General features: G+C 35.8%; 1 protein-coding gene across 2 annotated transcripts in view; it reads left to right on the top strand.

The window, feature by feature from the left end:
* MYH10 (myosin heavy chain 10) overlaps positions 1-21,056 on the top strand; it is a 99,290-nt gene that overhangs the window by 56,066 nt on the left and 22,168 nt on the right. For both annotated transcript variants that reach the window (XM_062591689.1, XM_062591690.1), the window contains 15 exons: positions 2,106-2,169; positions 3,860-3,958; positions 4,883-5,026; positions 5,322-5,417; positions 8,539-8,657; positions 9,091-9,243; positions 9,667-9,840; positions 11,776-11,949; positions 13,743-13,857; positions 17,450-17,643; positions 17,920-18,041; positions 18,911-18,980; positions 19,085-19,245; positions 19,825-19,933; positions 20,017-20,148. In XM_062591689.1, coding sequence (XP_062447673.1) covers positions 2,106-2,169; positions 3,860-3,958; positions 4,883-5,026; positions 5,322-5,417; positions 8,539-8,657; positions 9,091-9,243; positions 9,667-9,840; positions 11,776-11,949; positions 13,743-13,857; positions 17,450-17,643; positions 17,920-18,041; positions 18,911-18,980; positions 19,085-19,245; positions 19,825-19,933; positions 20,017-20,148 — 1,926 coding nt within the window. The remainder of the gene's footprint in view (positions 1-2,105; positions 2,170-3,859; positions 3,959-4,882; positions 5,027-5,321; positions 5,418-8,538; positions 8,658-9,090; positions 9,244-9,666; positions 9,841-11,775; positions 11,950-13,742; positions 13,858-17,449; positions 17,644-17,919; positions 18,042-18,910; positions 18,981-19,084; positions 19,246-19,824; positions 19,934-20,016; positions 20,149-21,056) is intronic.

Below are 21,056 nucleotides of genomic sequence, written 5' to 3'. Positions count from 1 at the left end.
CTAGGCTGAAAGCATGTTTCTCTCTCTTCTAATGTATCAGCTGGTTTAATAACTGCATTTCCTCTCAGTAATTTCATTCACAGAATTTGTAACTTGATAGCAGAAACTAAATAACTTTTAAGGGTGAAACTAAGTAAAATGGTTCTGAAATATGTTAGAAAAAGCCACTGACTAAATTTTATGGAATGTTTCAGTTTTCATAGGTTTTACTCTAGCAAATTCAACCTGTTGTCTAAGAGAAGGTTGTGTTGTCTGTTCTGGGGTAGAGAAAAATGTCATGGCTTTTTTGACATGCTAGTGCAGATGCCTGTGTTATATATCTAGTCTGTTGAGTGAGCATTAGAAAAAGTCAATTTGTGCTTTGTGCCCGTTAAATTTTTTTGAATTGTTACAGAACAAAAAAGTATAAAGCTTTAGTTACAAACTGAGCTTAGAGTATTCTGTATGTTCATAGTCAAAAAATCTGAGTTCAAGTACTTATCTTTGACTGTTAATACTTGAAAACAAGCCATATTTCTGGTAATAGTCAATTTGGTGCCATTGACTTTCCAAACAAACTGTAGATTAAGTAATGTTGAATCACTGGAGCCAATGTAAAGAGTTCCACCAGTATTGTTAAAACTCGGACAATCAGTTTTTGGGGTTGAGGATGTGAAATTGCAGTGTCAGAGCGGTTATTTTGTTCTGAAATGAAGTCCAAGTGAGGTTGGTAGGATATATCTTTCTCTAGATTCAATAATGAGGTTGGGAAGAGAAGCTTGGTAAGTCTTGTGCACATGAACCTTTTGACATAAATGTACTTTATCAGGGAGTTGGAGAGAAGAGCAGGGTTTTACAGTAAGAAGTTGGGATGGCTCAAATGACTGCAGTAACTTATTTAGATGTTGTAATTCTGCAGCACGACAGGACATGCCAGAAACTTTTACTAGATCAGCCTATGCTACAATACATATATTTTACCTATTCATAGAGTAGAATATTTAATATAGAGGTTAGTAGTAGAATCTCTGAGATGAATGGATTTGCCAAACAGGAATTCACTTTGATGTACTAATAGCTCTAAGCTGCCAGATATGAAAGGGTGAGAGACAGGTATGAGAGGATTTGGATACTGCTTGCAAGAACAGCTTTCTGATGACCTCCGCAAAACGTGTTATCAGGTGGCTTTGTGCAGATTCCATAAAAACAAGCATTTAGTTGTTGGCAAATTGCTGTGAAACGTCCTCATCCCCAAAACCTGTTCACGTGTGGATAGAGAAGTTGAGAAACTAGAAGCAATGAAAGCAGAGATCTCCGTGTAGTCACTGGGTGTTCCCACTGGCTTCTTTACACCTTTGCCACTGGTGGGAACACCTACAGTTTCATGAGCACAAACTGCAGGTATGGTAGCAGTGCTGTTAGAAGTGCTCCAATTCCAAGCTGGATCATATTGTGCTGCTGTGAGTGTTCGTGAGCAAGTGACAAAAGAGGTTGGGGAATTAATGTGGCTTAAAACAGGTTTAATTGTTTTCAGCAACATAACACATAAGCTAACAACCGTTTCTTCCTAAGACCCACTCTAAGTGTGGAAAGTCTGCTCTTTATTTGGTTGTTTGTGGGTGGAAGGAGATGTGTGGAAGAAAGAGGTATATTGGCTGCTTCCCAGTCCTCTTTTTACCACCTACTAGGAAAAAAAAGACCATGCAAATAGCAGCCAGCATGATTTTGGAAGTGGAAAAAGAAGCTGGGCAGTGCACTGAGATTCAGGATTGCTGCAGATAAAACAAGTGTACTGATGCTGAAGGTGTTGGTATTTTGTAGAAATGTGTGCATTTAAAAATCTCACTGTTACTATGCTCTAATCACCTTTAGACAGCACAACTTGTTTTTCAGAGACTTGCAGTTTCTCATTTAGGAAGAAGCCTTTCGTAAGGCTGGTTATACCCAGAATAAGTATTTCTTGAGCTTTAGCAAGTGTGTGTTTGCAGAACAGCATGTTCCATTGAAGTGATCATTGAATACATTGAATGGAAAAGAGTGCATTTGAACGTGAAATGTGTAAGCAGTATAGAGTTTAATCTTATTTAATAAAAATACTTAATTACAAAATTCTCTTTTCTCTACAGGGCAAGTTTATTAGAATTAACTTTGATGTTACTGGTTACATTGTTGGGGCCAACATTGAGACATGTATCCTGCTTAAGCAATGCAACCTCGATGTAAAACGAGTTTTCTGACTTATTTTTCTTCTTAACCCTTGAATTCATTAGTATGCACTGAAAGATTAATGTATTTATTGGATTCTTTTAACATCTCCCTTTTTGTTTTTTATCAAAATCACAAATATCACATATTTAAGCATGCTGACACATGCTTAGAAATTGGATATAACAAATCTTAGCACTCCTGGAATCTACTGAGTTTGCTGACTAGCCTTAAAAACAGGGTGTGTTCACTAGAGAAACCTTAAGTCAATTTGCTCTCTGAAAATATCTTTAGAAAAGGCACTTTTGTATTTAGAAGTTGAGCTCTTGTTTTTCTCTTGTGCCAGAAGTTTGAATTTATTCTCATCAGCATGCACCATAAGCAACACATGCACTGGCAGGAGGTGGCACTTTCCATAAAGCAATGGAATTGGTAGTGCTGTCAGTGTTGGGTCAGCCTCTGTTTTCTTGGTTTTTCTAGATCCCAATATGCATTTAGTATTACTTGCTTGTAGATCTTGTGTTGCTGAAACCTAATTCTGTTCTAGATTTAAGATCTGTTTTTATATAGAATTGTTTAACAGAGGGGAAAAAAACATTTTTACTGAAAACCTTTCTCTGAAGTTGCTTTATTTGCATTATATAGAAATACTGTGTGTGTGTATATGTACACACATGAACATACATGTGTGCCTATACATGCACTTAATTTCTAGTCTTTTTAAGCCTGTTTTCTGGTTGAATAGCAGTAGAGAGTCGCAATGTTTTTGGGAAATCGGAAGTCTTGGTAAATAAAATCTCATGAGTATTAATCATGAACCGCAAGTGTTGCAATTAAGCTTTCATTCTATGCTTATGTTTTAAACTACTTAATGTAATTTTAAATGCAGTGCATATTTCGTACTGTCACAAAATAAATTCCCAAAAGGCTACAAAAGACCTATATTTATTCAAAATGTGTTTTAACATTAAGTTTTTTTCGTTAAACATTCTACATAGGAATTAATATTTTTTTTGCTTAGAACTGTTTTCCCAGGTTTTGTGAAAATAGGAGGATTTACTCTAAGGGATTTTTTTTTCCTTAAGAACTCACCCTTAGCAGTAACCTGTGTCAAATAACTGTCCTGTGTTTGCCTTACAATAGGGCATGTCAAGAAATGAAAATATAAACAGTGTTACAGCTTATGGCAATTTGCTATCTGTTCCCTAAATTTTCATTTGGAAACATTCATTAAAGGTAATGAAGAATAGCGTGTTAATATGAAAAGTTTAAAAGAAAGGATACTTATGAAGTAATTTGAGTACAGCTGCTGCTGGGATTTTGATGCTTCAGGGTTCTACTATGACTTTAATAGAAGTGATTAGAAAGACTAAACAACCTCCCCTCTCACCTGGACTTTAGTTGATTTGTTGTAGACATTTGTTCACTGTAGATTCTAGGGAAACTCAAACAGCATCCAAGAAGTTAGTGCACTGGTATTAAAAGCAGGCTTCTGTCTGTCTGATTTTTAAAACTTCCATTTAAAGGTACCAAAAGTTCACAGAAGACGAAATCCTTATTAAAGTGCCATTGGTCCTTAAGTAACTACATAGCTTGCTTTGGAACAGTTTTCCATTGTTCTTTTTGCTCATTTAAAAAAAAAAAAAAAAAAAAATCCTTGACTAGTTATAATCAGACTTGTTGGAGAAGTCTCGTGCTGTTCGTCAGGCTAAAGATGAACGGACATTTCATATCTTCTATCAGCTGCTAGCTGGAGCAGGAGAACACCTAAAGTGTAAGTTATCTTATTTTGTAAACCCGTTGGTTCTGCGTTCAGGATTTGCTTGTTTCAGTGCTAACACACTCAGGTTTGAACTATTCTTTGCTTTTGAAATAGGAAGTTTTAAAAGGGGAATAGAAAGCCCGGTCTTCTCTATTTTTTTCAAGTTTGTTGTCAAGCAAATTTTGCATTTCAAGCAGACAATTTCTATATGGCAAAGTCCAGCCTGGGCAGTCTGTGATATATTCAGTCTCTGGGAATCAATGGATTGAAACTGCAGGACTGTCGGCTGATCAGTAACAACAGAGTGACAGCCAGATCCATTGTGGACTGTGCCTTCAAACTGAGTTGAGTAACAGCCAGTTTGCCAAAACATAATGAAATCCTAAGGCTTTCTTTAGCCTAGCAGTACTGTATTGGTTATCTTCTCCCCTTTTACCTTGCTAACTAGGAACTCCTGTTAAGTTGTGATAAGCACAACTATTTGAAGGTATGGACTCCTGAGAGATGTTTCAATCTTTCTTCTCCAATATTAGATAACCACATCAAGGATGCTAAACACAACTTTATCATCAACACCCAACTGTCTTCTGCCTATTAACCTTTCAATATAGATAGTTATTTGGATAGGAATTTGAGATTGTTAGATCAGTCAGGTACTGTTCTGTTAACAGGTTTAATGCACTGAAGAGCTAATGTAGGTTGCTACAGAGAGGATTCTGTGAATCTAGCTTTTACAAAATTTTAAGGTATACTCATATCTTAGGCATTTCAGAAGAATGAATTACTAAGCTGGTATAATATCTTGTAGGCTGTTTTTGAGTAACTGATTTAGTAAATTGTAGTTTACTTATTTAGTGAAAACTGAATCCAGTTGAGTGTGAACAGTGTTTCTTTAGCTTTTTTTCTTCCATCTTCCCTCTACCCCTCACAACACAGCTGACTTGCTGCTTGAAGGATTTAACAATTACCGATTTTTATCTAATGGTTACATCCCTATTCCTGGGCAACAAGACAAGGACAATTTTCAGGAGACTATGGAAGCCATGCATATCATGGGATTTTCACATGAGGAGATCTTATGTAAGTTATTAAGCTTTCTGAATTTCTAAAGCGTATTTGCTTGTCTCTTGTGTGTGCATGCGTGTGCGCACACTAATTTAATGTCACCAAATTTAATGTTTCAGTGCCTTGATAGCCTGCAGCAAATGCTTGTTTAACATAAGGTAGAGCTAATAACACTATTTGCCTACAAAGCACAGTATAAACTGTATTTCCTTTATGAACTCATGCTTAAGATTGGGAAGGAAAGTGACATGATAACGGAAGAGAACTTCATTATAAAATTTATCTATTCGTTCACTTATTTTAAACACAGCCATGCTGAAAGTGGTGTCTTCAGTGCTACAATTTGGAAATATTTCCTTTAAGAAGGAGAGAAATACTGATCAGGCTTCTATGCCAGAGAATACTGGTAAGTTGATAACGTTTGCAAGCTATGATATAATTTGAGTTACAATATTTTTCCTATTGTTTTAGTGCACATCTTTGAAAGTACAGAGCAGTCTTCTGAGCTACCTTGGTAAAGTTGTGCCAAGAAGAGGCCATGATTTGTGATGGTAGTAGTCAGTAGGAAATTATTAGGACGGTTTTGTCTTCCTTTCTCTTAATGCAGACAGAAATTAAATAACTATCAACAGAATTTATGCTATTTGCATTGCTTCTGAACTTTGAACAAGTATTTCAGCTGCAGTCTTGTTTATTGCTTATCTGAAAAGACTTAAGCATTAGGAAAAAGTGCATACTTAAATACGCTTGTTTTCTTTGGTTCTTGACAGCAGTTTTCTTGCCAATGATAAGAATTCTGAAGCCAAGCACAATTTCCCTGGTGAAGTGGCTGAACATAAGCATGCTGTATTTAGAAAATCTGATTTCTGAAGCAGTGTGACAGTGTGACTAAGGCTTAATTTATCAGTTAATGCCTTAAAATGCAATCAGCATTTTAAGCAGTTTGTTCTTTCACAAAGAACATAGTCTTTGAAGCAGTTTTAAGATTTTTTTTAATTTAGTACTTCACTTCCAGTCTTTAAATGCTATCATGGAAAATAAGGTTGTAGAATTGATTTCAGTGCAAAGACCAGTAAGAATCACCATTCATCATTCATAAGGCCTGCTGCACATGCACGATTCAATTCTTTTGTCTGTGGTTTGTTTCATATTTTCCTGAATTGCTGTGTGAGGATGCTGCTTGCAATGCCCATAGTTTTTGCAATTGCTTGCAGTGGTGGCCTTTTGCCCAAAGTGCTCCAGCCAGCAGAGCAACCAGCTGGGACAACTGTTGCCCTTTAAAAGATATGATAGAAAAACCTGTAGATTCTTTCTACTTCCAGACTATCTTGACTTTTATTACTGTTGGGTTTTTTTGGACCTAAAATTGTGAGCTATTATGAGGAAAGATACTGAAAAGCTCATATTGTAGTTGAAACGTATTGCCATTCTCTTGTATTTAAAAATTACTTTATTTGGCTGCTTGTTCTAAGTTGTCAACTTAGGCAACATGAATTTCGAACAGATATGGGAAATAAATTCTACCCTATAGAAGTAAGTGCATTTGGCACAAATACTCATATCTATAATTGAAACAAGTGGTGGCAAGAATCCATGTAGTGTTCATGGGTGAAGGAGCGGGGGAGAAACTGTCTTTACAGAACCATTCCATAGTGAATACTTATTTTCAAAGTTGAGTAACATTTACTAGATTTGGAAAAAGTCTATCTGCTCAAAGGGCAGAGGTCTTAAGGCACTGAACTAATAAAGTTTAATCGAGTGCCTTTCTGAAACATTAGTCAACTTAGAAAAGCCACATGACCCAGGCAGGATGAATCTTCCAAGTGTTTACAACTATCTCCCTCATGTTATGTTGCTTTCCCTGCCTTCTACAAAGCTATAAAAAGCCAACAAAAAATGCAACTTAGACAAACAAGATAAATTATCTTTTACTTAGTAAAAGATTCATCAAGCTGAAGATGGTGAGAAACAGTAACAGTCCTATCTGTAGAAGTGGTACACTTCACAAACAGAATTTTGAGCTTAAATGGTTTCCTTTCTTCACAATGAAAACTGAAATGCTGTCTGCAACTTCCTTTTATGCCTGAATCAAATGGGATTTTAGTGTTACCTCCAAGTCCACTGGTTGTTACTGTATTATGTTATATTACAAGCTCAGTAAAAGCCAGGGATGACAAAATCAACTCTTTCATGAATGTGAAACTCAGTGTGATGTCTGGAGTACTGCATGGAGGAAAAAATTGATTTATTTCTTAAACTATAGTATCTGCCATACAGTGTTCATTATGCCACACTACACAGTTGGTGGGACAGAGCTACTTAGTACTCAACTTCGTATGTTTAAGATCCTTAGGTGTCTAGTACTAAATGCCCTAATGTTGTGGGTTTTATTTGCTATGCCAATGTGTATGTTTATTCAAAGCACAGAAGTGCTCCTATATGTAGCTAAAATGAAGTCAGCGCTGAGTTTGATGTTACCCTAATTTCACTGATGAAGTTTTGTTTTAATTCATGAGCCCTTGTAACGAGTGTATGGCCAGAGTGTCTCAGACATTGACAGTAATAGCGTTTTCAGTACTAGCACTGATGGTTCTGTGTGTTGGCATTAGGATCTATTTTTTCAAGACTGATTTATGAAAACAACTTTATTTCCTTTTAATGGCAAATGAATGAGCTACCAAATTAGAAGGGTAATGAGTTTAAATACTTGCAAGATAGGGCATGGAGGGCTTTTTTGCTGAAGCACAACGGTTACCCAGACCTAAAAATATCCTTAGCGTCACTTTCATTTTTAGAAATCTGAAGTCATGAAACTTTCCAATAGGTAAAGTGTTCCTTAGGAGAAGGGATTGATGCAGGAAGAATATGTAAAGACAGTGTGTGTCATATGTTATTTAAAATAACTGACATGAAACCTGTAAAGTTCACACTGTCTAAAGAATGTGAGCTCCTGCTTATATTATTATTCTAAAGAAAATTTTATAAATGCATGCTTTAAATCATTTAAATGATTTGATATATTCTCTAACAGAAACATAACATTACACTGGAATACCTGTCTAAATTAAAATACAGCTTATTAGGCCACTTTAGTTGTAATGAAGTTGACACATGATGTGTTCATAGTGTATTTTTTTCTAGAGACTTTAACAATAGATGTACTGTTTCAAAATAACAAAATGAACTCTTGTGGCCAATAATCTGTTTTGTGACCTTCCTGCAATTTTATGAATTTAGTGTTTTCCCTGCTTTAATGAAATTTGGTAGTGTGTTGCTGTAAATGTTTACGTAAATCTTTGAGAAAAAAGTGTTTCTCAGATGTGGGCAGTGTGATAGAGTAGGTCTGTTGTCCACAGGACAGACGTGTGTCTCCCTGACCTTATTTTTGAATGACAATTAAACTTTTAAGCTGGCACTTGACTACCTTTGTTTGTAGCTTGTTTTCACTGATGTTGCTAGTTGCTGTGGAGAGTTGAGGATTTAAGCGCTTACGTTTATTACTGTGAGTTTATTACTGTGATCTTCAGTTGCACAGAAGCTCTGCCATCTGCTGGGGATGAATGTAATGGAGTTCACCCGAGCCATACTGACACCGCGCATCAAAGTTGGCAGAGACTACGTTCAGAAAGCCCAGACCAAAGAACAAGTAAGCTCTGATGCTTTAAAGATGAAGTGAAACTGTGTATAACTTTTAATAAAGAGAGTTGGGATTAAATAGATACTGCCACCAACTTTGTTTAAACTAGCTGTCTATAGTAAATGTTGTTACATGCTAAAAATCAGTAGTAGAGTAGAAGAAACCTTTCCTTTTCCTTGACCTTCTGCTGCTGTCATCCCTCAATGCAGTAGTTGTATGTATCAAATGTTCAGAGAACTTTTATTTTTATCCAACAATTTAAAAATACGTTTTCATAACATTAGTCAAACTGCATACTGTTTTTACTGCTTGCTTTTGTTCCTCCGTCATGTTAACTGCCTTAAATTTCTTCTGTTACTGCATTATTTCTGATAACATCCATGTCTATGTTCTTTTGATGACTTCTCCAGAAAAAATAAATTTTATGGGTTTGATTTTTCAGGCAGACTTTGCAGTGGAAGCCTTGGCAAAAGCCACCTATGAACGCCTCTTCCGCTGGCTAGTTCACCGCATTAATAAAGCTTTGGACAGGACCAAACGACAGGGAGCATCTTTCATTGGAATTCTAGATATTGCTGGGTTTGAAATCTTTGAGGTATTTTGAAAGATAATTAGACTTTTTTCTTTTTTTTTCCTCCCTCTTACTGTGCATTCAGCCCTAGCTGTTGGCTTAGAACCACTGAATGCGTGCATGTTACAAGGCTGCAGGAGTATTTTGTGTTCTGTAGCACATGAATGCTCTGAATACATTGAGCTATCATGCCAAAAAGTCATACTCTAATCTAAACTGTTTTTTATAAGTGTTGGTTCTACAATAGTGTCTTTTTTTCCTATTATATGTTAGTTTACCATATGTAACAGGGAATATAAGAGATCTGAGTAATGCATTTGCAGTTTTCTTTAAAATACATATTGCAGAGTTTCAGGAAATTGCCTTACAAAAAAACCTGACCTTACTTCCAAATACATGATTGATCCTGTCATTGAATTATTCATGCTTACTAATGTTATTTTGTAGTTGAACTCCTTTGAACAACTCTGCATTAACTATACCAATGAGAAACTTCAGCAGTTATTCAACCATACAATGTTTATCCTGGAGCAAGAGGAGTACCAACGAGAGGGTATAGAGTGGAACTTCATTGACTTTGGACTGGATCTGCAGCCTTGCATTGACTTGATAGAAAGACCTGTAAGTTTGTGAGTCTATAATGCTCAGAGGAGAGGAGATTTGATATATGGGTTTGTCTTTTGCTGCTTGCAAATATTAAGACTGTGCTCAGATGTCTTGTGGAGCTGTCACAAGAAGTGACAGCCTAAGTCCCAAGTTTAAAATACCATATATTAATAGAAAGATTTATCTTTAATAGATTTTTATGTCTTGATGTTAGGGTATAAGAATGTTGAGTTAAAGATATTAAGCTACTGTTTTTATATTTTCTTTCACCTAGAACTAATGAAGTTTTTAGTCCTGTCATCTTCATATTAAACCATTGTATTGCATTACAGGAGCTTTAGTATGGTGGCTAAGTTAGAAAGGTTTTCAAGACTTTGAGTAAAACTTTTCATTTGAAATCGGCAGCAAAATTCCTGGAAATTTAGTTATGAGCAGAATTTTCCCCATAAATCTACCTTGTGAAATAGTATCTTAAAAGTTGTTACCACTGCGCTACTTAAATTCTTCTAGTTGCTTGATATGTGGAAGTTGAAGATAGTTTCAAGAACAGAAGAGGCAGATTTTGACTCCTGAAAGGAGCAGCAAAAGTATGCTGTATTCAAATTATTTTGTGACCTATTTTATTAAACCTAGGGTGTTACAGTTACTGCTGTTGTATATTCAACTGTGTTTACTCCAGAATACATGTGAAAAACATGAAGAGTCTTTGTGTATGGTGTTATGCATCCTGAAGAGCTGCAAAAGCCAATGAGGCTTTTCTGCCTTTTTTTCTTCCTCTTTAGAGCAGGAAAAGGGAAATCTTGTTTTGCTTGCCAAAGTTCTTCACTTTATGTGGAACTTTATTGAGTTCTGCCTCCTTTGAAGGTAAAATCTCTGCCAAAAAGCCTGAGGGGGAATTGTAGATGTTTTCAGTATTTGGATGTTCAGATGAATATCATGAAGTGCATCAGATTACCTCAGCTTTTTTGAAAAGCACAGAGGGTCCTGGGGTTCAAGCCCTGGTGCAACCAGCACCAGAAAATCTTGGGGAGGTTGGACTAGAGGATCTTCAGAAGTCCCTTCCAGCCTTGCTGATTCTGAATGCAATTCTGAAAATGGCAATACTTTCTTAATTGTTCTATAGATGAAGTCATAAGGGTATGTGATGCCACGTAGTAGGCACATTTAATCATCTCTCTTCAAATATGTGAACTTCACATTCACAAGAAACTTCTGAAGTATAAATTGTTATAACGTTTTTCCATTGCTTTAGTGTGTACTTCAGTTTGTCTTCCCTGAGGAAAATCATCCTGTCGGACAATTGTACAGCTGTAAAATGCAGACTTTTTAAAGCCTAATTAATTTTAAAAATAAACCTACTAATGGAGTGCTTAAGTTATGTGGAGAGAGAGAGAGAGAGAGAGAGAGGTAGTGTATAAAACTTTATTGACTGTTCAGGTTGAGCCTGCTGAATCTCTCTGGATGGTGCTACTGGATATCAGTGAAGGGATTGGCAAGGGGAGGTTTAGTGGCTGCCATGGTACTAGTAAGTGGCTGGGAAGGATAATTGTCTTCAGTTTAGCACAGATTTAAAGTATAATGTTAACTACTAATGTTAGCTATATGTGAATGTGCTGCTTTGTATGTATATGTCATAAATGTTGGTTGATAGGGAACACTGGAGGTGACCTGTTCCAATCTCTACTCAAAGCAGGGCTACTGCCAGCAGTAGATCAGGTCAGCTATGACTGGGTTCATATCTACTGGCATTGATTTATTTGAACTAATTATTATGTCTGTATTTTAACTGGACTCTTGTAAAGTTGATTTTAATTTAGATCAGATTGGAATTGATCTAGATGCTATTTGCTTTGGCATTCAGTGATGTTCTATATGCAATGGTGGCTTTCTTTTAATATTGAAATATCGTGTTTTAAATATTAACATATATTTAATGCAATTGAATTTCAGGCAAATCCTCCTGGTGTGTTAGCTTTACTGGATGAAGAGTGCTGGTTCCCTAAAGCTACTGACAAGACATTTGTGGAAAAATTGGTCCAAGAGCAAGGAACCCATTCCAAATTCCAAAAGCCAAGACAACTAAAGGACAAGGCAGATTTCTGCATTATTCACTATGCAGGGAAGGTAAGGGTTAAATGTTGAATCCTTGGTTAGAAATGTTGCTTTGGGGAATGTATTATAAAGTATTAGCTATGAAATTTAGAAATACTTGGGCAGGAAGGGAGCCTTGTTCTGTGTTCTTGGGCACATTCAGGAGTACTGTGGTAGAACTTTCTCCTACGTAAAAGGCGAAGCTGAAAAAAATCTTAATTGGACACTAAGCAAATATTTGATTCCAATTTTGTTTAGTTTTGTTCTCAGATCTTCTGTGTACCTTGCAGATGAGCTTTTCAGGCCTTTAACTGAAAAAAAATCTATTGTGAATTTGTGTATTTCCAAGCTGATAGAATAACTGGCTGCTTGAAGATGTGCTGAGTCAATACCATCTTTGCTTTCATTCCACCAATTCATGTAATGACTTCCTGTATACCCCCTTTCATAGCTAGAGATGATAGCTAAAGATTATATCTTTTATTCTTTACCGTTAATTTAGTCCCTCCCTTGCTGAAGGGCTGAGCTCCGATGTAGTATTGGACAAAACCGTGAAGTAACTGTGAAATTCTTGTCAGCATTTTATGGAAAAGTAGGAATGAATGCAACCTTTGTGATCGTTAAGTCCATTCCATAAGGCCATGCTATAATGAGTTTCATAGGTACTTAATCTTAGAACCAATTTTTGCCCTGATATATAGAAGAAAGTGACTGTGCTAATGTTTAAGATCTATCCTTTCATTTTGATTTAAAATAATAAAAGCCTGTTGTTATCTATTCATTCATGTCAGTGGTGGCAACTAGATAAGAGAATTGTAGCAAAAAGTGAAGTAAATACTTTGTTTTATCAGTACTTAAAACAATAACTTAGAAATAGTAAACTCATCACTGTTACTGCAATTAATAGGTTTGCTGTGAAATAAAGACTTATTAAAACCTTAAGGTAAACAGCATGAACTGAAATAACTTAGTGCCTTACTGCCAAGAGGTAATTATTTTTAAAGAGCAGTTTGCTTCGTCAAACTGAGTAGTTTGTGGCATTACATTGTCTATCTTTCTCTGACCAGAAGACACTTCAGTGTTCCATGAGAAAGTATCTCCTTGAAAATTGAAATGCTTTTTTAAAATAATATTTCCTGCAGAAGTGCTAAGATGACTTGATCTGGTTTTGGATTGTGGGAACATTTAGAATTGACTTTCTATCCAAAAACGTTATTTAAAAATTAAATAGATAACTCTCTATTGAAGCAAAAAACATGCTAATCTACATAGAAGTTTTTCTGGGCTCGAGGTTTTAGGATGATTTAGGGCTGGGGTGAAATCCATGTCGGTAGACTTGTGTTCTCAACTGCTGAGCTATCCCTTTTACGCACACCCCAATGTTTGGTCTATCAGGATGAGAGCATTGTTTGTTTTCCCTGTGGAATGAATTGTAAAAGTATAACAGTTAGAGTCAAATTACAAATGTTCATGTTGCAGCACATTCTTAATCTACTGCCCTATGATTGAGATACAGTAATTAGGGTCTTGGTACTGGAGCTGTTTTTATATCTCCATACTGAAGCCTCATTTTTATCAGTAACATTAGATTGGAAAAGTGTACCAGCTATTAGTAAGAAAGTCAGATTACTGATTTTTAAAAAACAGTTCATTTACTCTTATAAAGGAATACTCTGAGCTGTTCTGAGGAGATAAAACTAAGAACAAACAAACATAATGAAGAAAATAGGAAAATTCAAATATCATTTTGAAACTTTTTTAGCTAGCAAATCTAAAGCTAATGATGATGATCTCTTTAATCATATGCAACTTTTACTGCTCTACAGGTAGACTACAAGGCAGATGAGTGGCTGATGAAGAACATGGACCCTCTGAATGATAATGTGGCTACACTTTTGCACCAGTCTTCCGACAAATTTGTTGCAGAGCTTTGGAAGGATGGTAAGAGATCATGCTACAAGTACACTGGTTGTACAGATTTTACCTTTTTGGATGAATTACGTTTTTTTGTGCATGTTTTCCACCACCCTCCACCTCAAGTTATAAATATCTACAGCATTTTCTCTATTGTTTAACTCCGAAAGTACCACAGGGGAGCTGGGTTGCTCCTATAGTCCCCTGCACATGTACCATTTTTGATTAGCTGCTTTTCATGTTCATTATTTGAACTAATACTCACTTACTACTTGTTACTCTCTGTTGAATTTCCTCTCTAGAATCATGTCCAAAACTCTTAATTTGACTTGCTGCAGTGAAGTCCTGAGCATAAATAGCTATAGTGATGCTACTGTTAATAAAATGTCATCTTATATGGACCAATAATTTCTCATAAACAATAATACTAGTGCTTTCCGATGTTGCATATTAGAAGCAAATCCAGTATTACTGCTATTCAGCAGCACACTGCTAGTAACCCTGCGCACATCAGCTTCAATATTTCTCACCATTTTTACCAAAATACTCTAAGAAGCAGAAATAACCCTGGTAAATACTTAGCAGGGACTTTTCTACCTTTAAAATTTTTTGCTTTACAGTGTATTAATTACATCAGTTTATTTACATGTCACAGCATATTAATCCTGTAGTTTCTTACTCCAGGAGGAAATCAAGCTTATGATGTAGATGATGCTGTAGGTTAATATTGAATTGATAAGAGTTTCCCTCTTATTCTCAGGAATAGTTACTTGGTTCAGCTATAGAGAGCAGTTTTATTAAATATATAAAATAAATATACACAATGTTTTGGTTGGAGGTCTACTCCTTTCCTTTTGAGTACAAGTTTAGAAGCGAAAGAGTTTTTTGATGCAAATACTCCAAACCTGCTTCCACAGATTATTGAAATGTGCATGAAATAATGTTGTGGCCTAATTGCTTTTGTAGCACAATATAAAGTCTGCTTGCAATTGATAAACCTGTTCTGTATACTAACTGAAGTGTCTTGTGTATCTGCTCTTCTGTCTTTCTGTTTTCACTGTTTCTCTGCCTTAGAGATTCAGAATATTCAGAGAGCCTGTTTCTATGACAATATTACTGGTCTTCATGATCCACCAGGTGAATGGATGTAAAAATCATAGGTCTCCTAAAGGCAGGGTTGTTTTTATCTACAGGAAAACCATTTTTGCTCGTAGGCTTGCATGAACTTTTCATTTCATGCTAAATTTAGGTATACCTCCACAAGGCAAATGTTTTTGAGTGCATACCTATTCAGTTGCTGCTGCATACATATAGCATATATATTTTATGCATTGCATTTAAGCATTGCAAATGAAAAGGTCTGTTGCTTTCTAGTTCCATGTTGAGATGCAGAATTGCTTCTAAAATGATAGCTCTTTCTGCAGTCCAACATTGACAAAACTCTGAAATGTTTTACAAAATAGATGTATTTTGGGGGAGAAAAGGTGAAGAATTACTTAAATAGAATGAGTGTTGCAGTTGCAGTGGAGTGATAAATGAAATGAATGTCTTCTAGATTTCCTGGAATTGTTTTTATTTAAAAACCTCTTTTCAACATTTATATTTCCCTTTTTAGAAGCTGCACACTTTTTTAAAGGACCTAAGACATCAGCAAAAACACTTACCTGAAATATTTATTTGGAAGACGCTTTAGATATTGTCTCCAACTGCTTCCTCCTCCCTCCCTTTTTCTTCTCCTCAGATTTTGAAATATGTGTTTGTGACTACGTGGAGCTTGTACCTTCGAACTTTCCAATTTTTACTTGGGTTTATCCTCCAATACTTGTGATATACTGCATACTTGAGGAAACTAGTGGTGTTTAAGACAATTAAAGGACTTGAGTTCAAAGACTTCAGCCAATGGGTGATATTCTAGTTAAACTATTCAATGGCTGCTCTTAGACTCTAAGAAAAGGTCATACTTTTTTTTAATATTCTTCATTTAAATGTTAGTAACCATATTATAAGTTGGAGAATGGGGGGAAGAAAGGAAGATGCACTGTTAACTTCAGTATAGTAAAAAAAAAAAAAAAAAAAGGAAAAAAAAAAAAAAAGTGGTTTTTAGATAGCTAAGTGATGTCCAGTCATTGGTGGTATATGTTGGATGCGTGTTTCTAATACTTAATGTTTTGTTCAACCTCTTTAAAATTCCAAGTAATTTTTATCCCATTTTCTTCTTTAAACTGAATGTGTGGGATACAATCTTGTGAACTTTTCCTACTTCCTTAGGGCTCTAACTTTAATAAGCATCTTACACTCTTAAACTTAAAACTATATGTATGTAGGATCTGGGCTATACTACATGGAAGACTGTTGTAACAGTTATTCAAAGTTGCTGCCCTGTATTTTTCTCATTTTTCATTTTCCCTTTTGTATGAGTTGGGTGCGAGCATGAAATAAAATAGTCACTTAACTCTTAAGTACAAAGGTAATTCTGGCAGCAAAGTGTAATTCCCTTTGCTTTGGTCTGAGTGAACTTTTGAAGGCTAAAAATGAAATTTCACACGTTTCAGTTGTAGCCTATATATGCTTGCTTGTTTCTGTCTGGCCAGCTTGGATTTTGCCAAGAGCCAATACACGCTGTGTATCTGCTCAGTACTGAGAAATAGCAGCTCTTATTAGGATGTTAAACTTTCTTTTTTCTTTTCTTTTTTTTTTCTTTTTTTTTTTTTTTTTTTTCTTCTGAGAGCTATTTAATTGCTGAAGTGCATGTGGATTCACATTCACTTTTTTGGCCTAAAGGTCATATTGATAGCAATAAAAATTTCCTTTCTGTGCATGTGAAGAGGAAATCATAGAGATCTTTACAAAAAATATTCGCTATGTTCTAAAAATGAGGGAAAAAAAAAACAGGAAAAACAAATCAAAAGCCCCTTCATCTCCATGCTGATGCTTTATGACAGCTTTGATCTGTAGTTTTCCTATTTTGAAACTGTTCTTTTGCCTGGGGGGCTTTACAGGTGTATACACAATTTCAAAGAATTTTTCAAAATAATTGACTAGCAAAACTTTGACAAATACTTCTTTTTAACTTATCACTGAAATAACACTAGCATTTCACTAATTAATGAAATAACATTAACTCTTCTGTAAATAGCCTAGCTCTCAAATGATTTTTCTGTATTCAGCAAAACTCATTTAATCTATATAGTTAACAATTTATTTTTCATTTTACACAAATAAGTGCAGATACCTAATTCCAAACTTTCAGCCTGGAAATATTTGTCGTTGTAAGAACTCAAATAATTATTGTTTTTCAGGCAATTTTCTTTTTTAAAGTTTTACTTTAAAATAAGGAAAATTGCTTTCCTGGTCGTGTAGAACTGCAAGTAAAGAGCTGGATATTTTAGTACGTATCTACTAAAGCTACACTATTCTGCTGTGTAAGTTTGTGGCTTTTGGTTCCACTGCTTCTGCACAATGTCCCTAATACATGCTGACTGCCTTGCCTACTGATGGCATCTTCTGTCATTTGTTCCACAAAGCTTCTGCTGCTGCACTATTGCTCCTCTTTCTGTATACCTTTATACCTAACAAATATTAAAGTCCACTTAACTATTTTTTTCCTCCTCCTTCCTAGTGGATCGTATTGTGGGTCTGGATCAGGTTACTGGAATAACGGAGACAGCTTTTGGCTCTGCGTACAAGACTAAGAAGGGCATGTTTCGTACTGTTGGGCAACTGTACAAGGAATCTCTCACCAAGCTGATGGCAACGCTCCGAAACACTAATCCCAATTTTGTTCGCTGCATCATTCCAAATCATGAAAAGAGGGTATGTGCTATAGAAATTTCTCTAAATTCTTTTTCTTTGAAAATTTCTACATGTATATTCAGTTAAGCTTGCTTTTAGTGTCCTTTCAAAATTGGAAGTTGGGTTTGCAAAGCTTTCACATTGATCAGCTGTCTTCTCAGTATTCCACATGCATCCTCTTATTTAGATGGTTAACTATAGAGAGGGCAGTCTAGAGGAGGTGGGGGAGAAAGAAAGAAACTGCAATTTTCCGTGCATACAATTTGAGAATATGAAAGTAATGTTTCTTCTGTTCAGGCTGGGAAACTGGATCCACATCTGGTTCTAGATCAGCTTCGTTGCAATGGAGTTTTGGAAGGAATTAGGATTTGTCGACAAGGATTTCCAAACAGGATAGTGTTCCAGGAATTTAGACAAAGGTAATAGTAAGATGTCTTTTGAGTTTTTGTTCTGAGATGAAATTCTTTGTTAAATGTTTGAAGACAGGGCAGGACCAGGGAAAAAACACGCACCAGAACAAAATCTGAAATACTAGTTTCTTGAAGTGGCTTGGATTTGAAGCAGTTACGCGCTCTTGTCATTTTACCATTCTTTTTGTTTCTCAGTGCTACTAATCATTCTTCATTCAGGCCTACAGAATCCAGAATTTCTAAAGTGATAATCAAAAAGCACAGGTTTTGCTAAAAGCTCTTTAAAGGTGTGTTTGTTTATAACAAGGTATGACAGTAAAAGCCACCAAAGTAAATATTTTTTCTTCCTCATTCCTTTTTGAGTGCGGGGGAAGAAAGTGAATTGAGGCTGGTCATTTTTTAATGACTGTTCTTGAGTTTTGAGGGTGTTTTTCTTTGTTGTTTTTCTTTTTGCTTTGTATCCTGAAATTTCATTTTATATGGATGCTTTATGATCTATACATTGTGTAGAGTTCTCCTTAACCTCAGAACACAAGTATCTGCAATTACCGAGACATCACTACTCTGCATTAAAATTTTAAATCAGAAGCTGCCTATTCCCATATTTTTGTTTAAGCTGTCTAATCTTGAAGGTTCCTCAGTTCTGTAAAACAAAACCTAGCCTTTTAACTCACCCTAGCCTTTTATGAAAATACCACATCTTAGTTGCTCTAACAAAATGTGTGGATTTAATATTTTTACTTACGAGGGAAGAAGGGAAAACAATCTAAAATAGACTAAATAGACTGCAGGAAAATTTTCTGGAGAATCTCCTTAACTATAGCTTTATGGATTTATAACGATATAACTTGAGAGTAATTTTTTTTTTTAACTTAAAGGTATGAGATTCTTACTCCCAATGCAATTCCAAAAGGTTTTATGGATGGTAAGCAAGCATGTGAGCGAATGGTAAGTGTTTTCCTCTAAATGTTATTTTTTTAAAAACACAAATTTGAGGCAGAAAAATATTGTCCTTCCTATGTGTGAAAACAATGTGCTTGCCTCCCATATAGATCAGAGCCTTAGAGTTGGACCCCAACTTGTACAGAATTGGACAGAGCAAGATCTTTTTCCGAGCGGGTGTCCTGGCACACTTGGAAGAAGAACGAGATCTGAAGATCACAGATATTATTATATTCTTCCAGGCAGTTTGTAGAGGATACCTGGCTAGAAAGTATGTATGCTTTTATGATTGGATCCTATCATTGTCATCTTAAGTTTCTTTAATAGGGAACTATGCATCAAAACTTCCATTTGAGAAGAGATTTTTCTTAAGAAAGAATGTTGTATGATCAAACTGTAGATGTGACCAATGTAAATAGGTAAATTTGCACCTTCATTTCATAATATCTCCCTTCCTAATTTTACCATTGACATATAGCTGTTAGCTGCAAAAAAATCTCTTCTGCCACCAAAAGGTCTTAAAGTTACTTTGTAAAACTGCTTTCGTGAAATTAAAGGGGAAGTCAATGTCTGTAATCCATCCTTTTTTATCTATTTGAGTAAAAAGACTGTTAATAGTAAGAACAAATAGCATTTGTTGTTAATGCAGTACAAATGCTGAGTCCAGCTCTTGCCTTGTTCCTTCATATAAGGAGTGGGCACTCAAATCATTCTAGTCACTGAAACTTAAAAATAAGCCTATTTATGGTCTGCGGGTATTCTAGAGTTGGGCAACCTAAAAATTAAAAGCACAAATACATGTATGCTCAGCTGTATTTGATATGAAGAAATGTTTTTTGTGTGTCTTCAGGGCCTTTGCAAAGAAACAACAGCAACTGAGTGCACTGAAAATCCTGCAGAGGAATTGTGCTGCGTATTTAAAGCTTAGGCATTGGCAATGGTGGAGAGTCTTCACAAAGGTTTGTTATGTTCTGTCATTTTCTTTGACTTTTGTAAGTAGGTAGAATGTGATTTCTTATTTGTCTGTTTCAACTCTTCACAGGTGAAGCCTCTTCTTCAGGTCACTCGCCAAGAAGAGGAACTTCAAGCCAAGGATGAGGAGCTAATGAAGGTGAAAGAAAAACAAACAAAAGTGGAGGCAGAACTTGAGGAAATGGAAAGGAAACATCAACAGGTTTGTGCCCAAGATCAGCTTTTAACACATAGAATGTGTTTTGCACTGCATCCTGTGTGAGAAAGTTGTATTGGAAAAGATCCTTGTGAGCAAAAGCACTATGAATCAAGTGAATTAACTCCACCTGCACTTGGCTAAAAGCTGAAATAGGAAAATACAACATGAACCTTTCTCTAGGATCACAGAATCTTTATACTGAAAAAATAAATTTGATTCTGTTGCCCTTTCCTGTTTACAGGAAAACTTCATTAAAAGCATTATTTTGCTTTTCAGTTGTGTTTTCAAGCTGGAATGCTTATGTGGCATGCCTGTGCTGCATTTAAGAAATATGAGGAAACAGTTATGACAGCAAATGGACAAAATTGGAAATGTATTTATACTGATAAAGCAGAATTGATGTTTTCGAGAATAGCTGATGGAGTACAAATGGGGATAGAAGTGTATTTATCATTATAGTAATCATGAGATATGATGGAATGGGGATGTAAATATAGAATGGGAAAATATTAATTCCTGTTGTCAAATTCACAAAGCAAGCAATAGTCTCTTCTAGTGCACTATCTCTGCAGTTGCAGTTCCAGTGGTTCAGTGCCAGCTTCTGCCCAGTTATCTATGCAGCACTCAGTCACTATACAGGGATGAGCGCGATGGACAGTCTGGAATACAGCCACCTCCCTCCTCTTTTTGCTACTGGGAGAGCTGAGGAGGTGGAGTAGGCACAGTAGGATCTCTTAAGATGTGAGGGTGAGTGAGTAAATGCTGCTTTAACCCTGTCTCCTAAGTTTTTATTTAGGATCTTGACCACAGAGTCTCAAATTGAAGCAGATCTTGGTCTCTGTCTTTATAGTTGTCGTGTAATCTCTGAGAGGCTTTGAAAAGTAAAGATTTTTACTATTTCATTTTTGTGT

Source organism: Rhea pennata, chromosome 19, assembly GCF_028389875.1.
Source record: "Rhea pennata isolate bPtePen1 chromosome 19, bPtePen1.pri, whole genome shotgun sequence".
NCBI lineage: Eukaryota > Metazoa > Chordata > Aves > Rheiformes > Rheidae > Rhea > Rhea pennata.
This window is presented reverse-complemented; position numbering and strand designations above follow the sequence as displayed.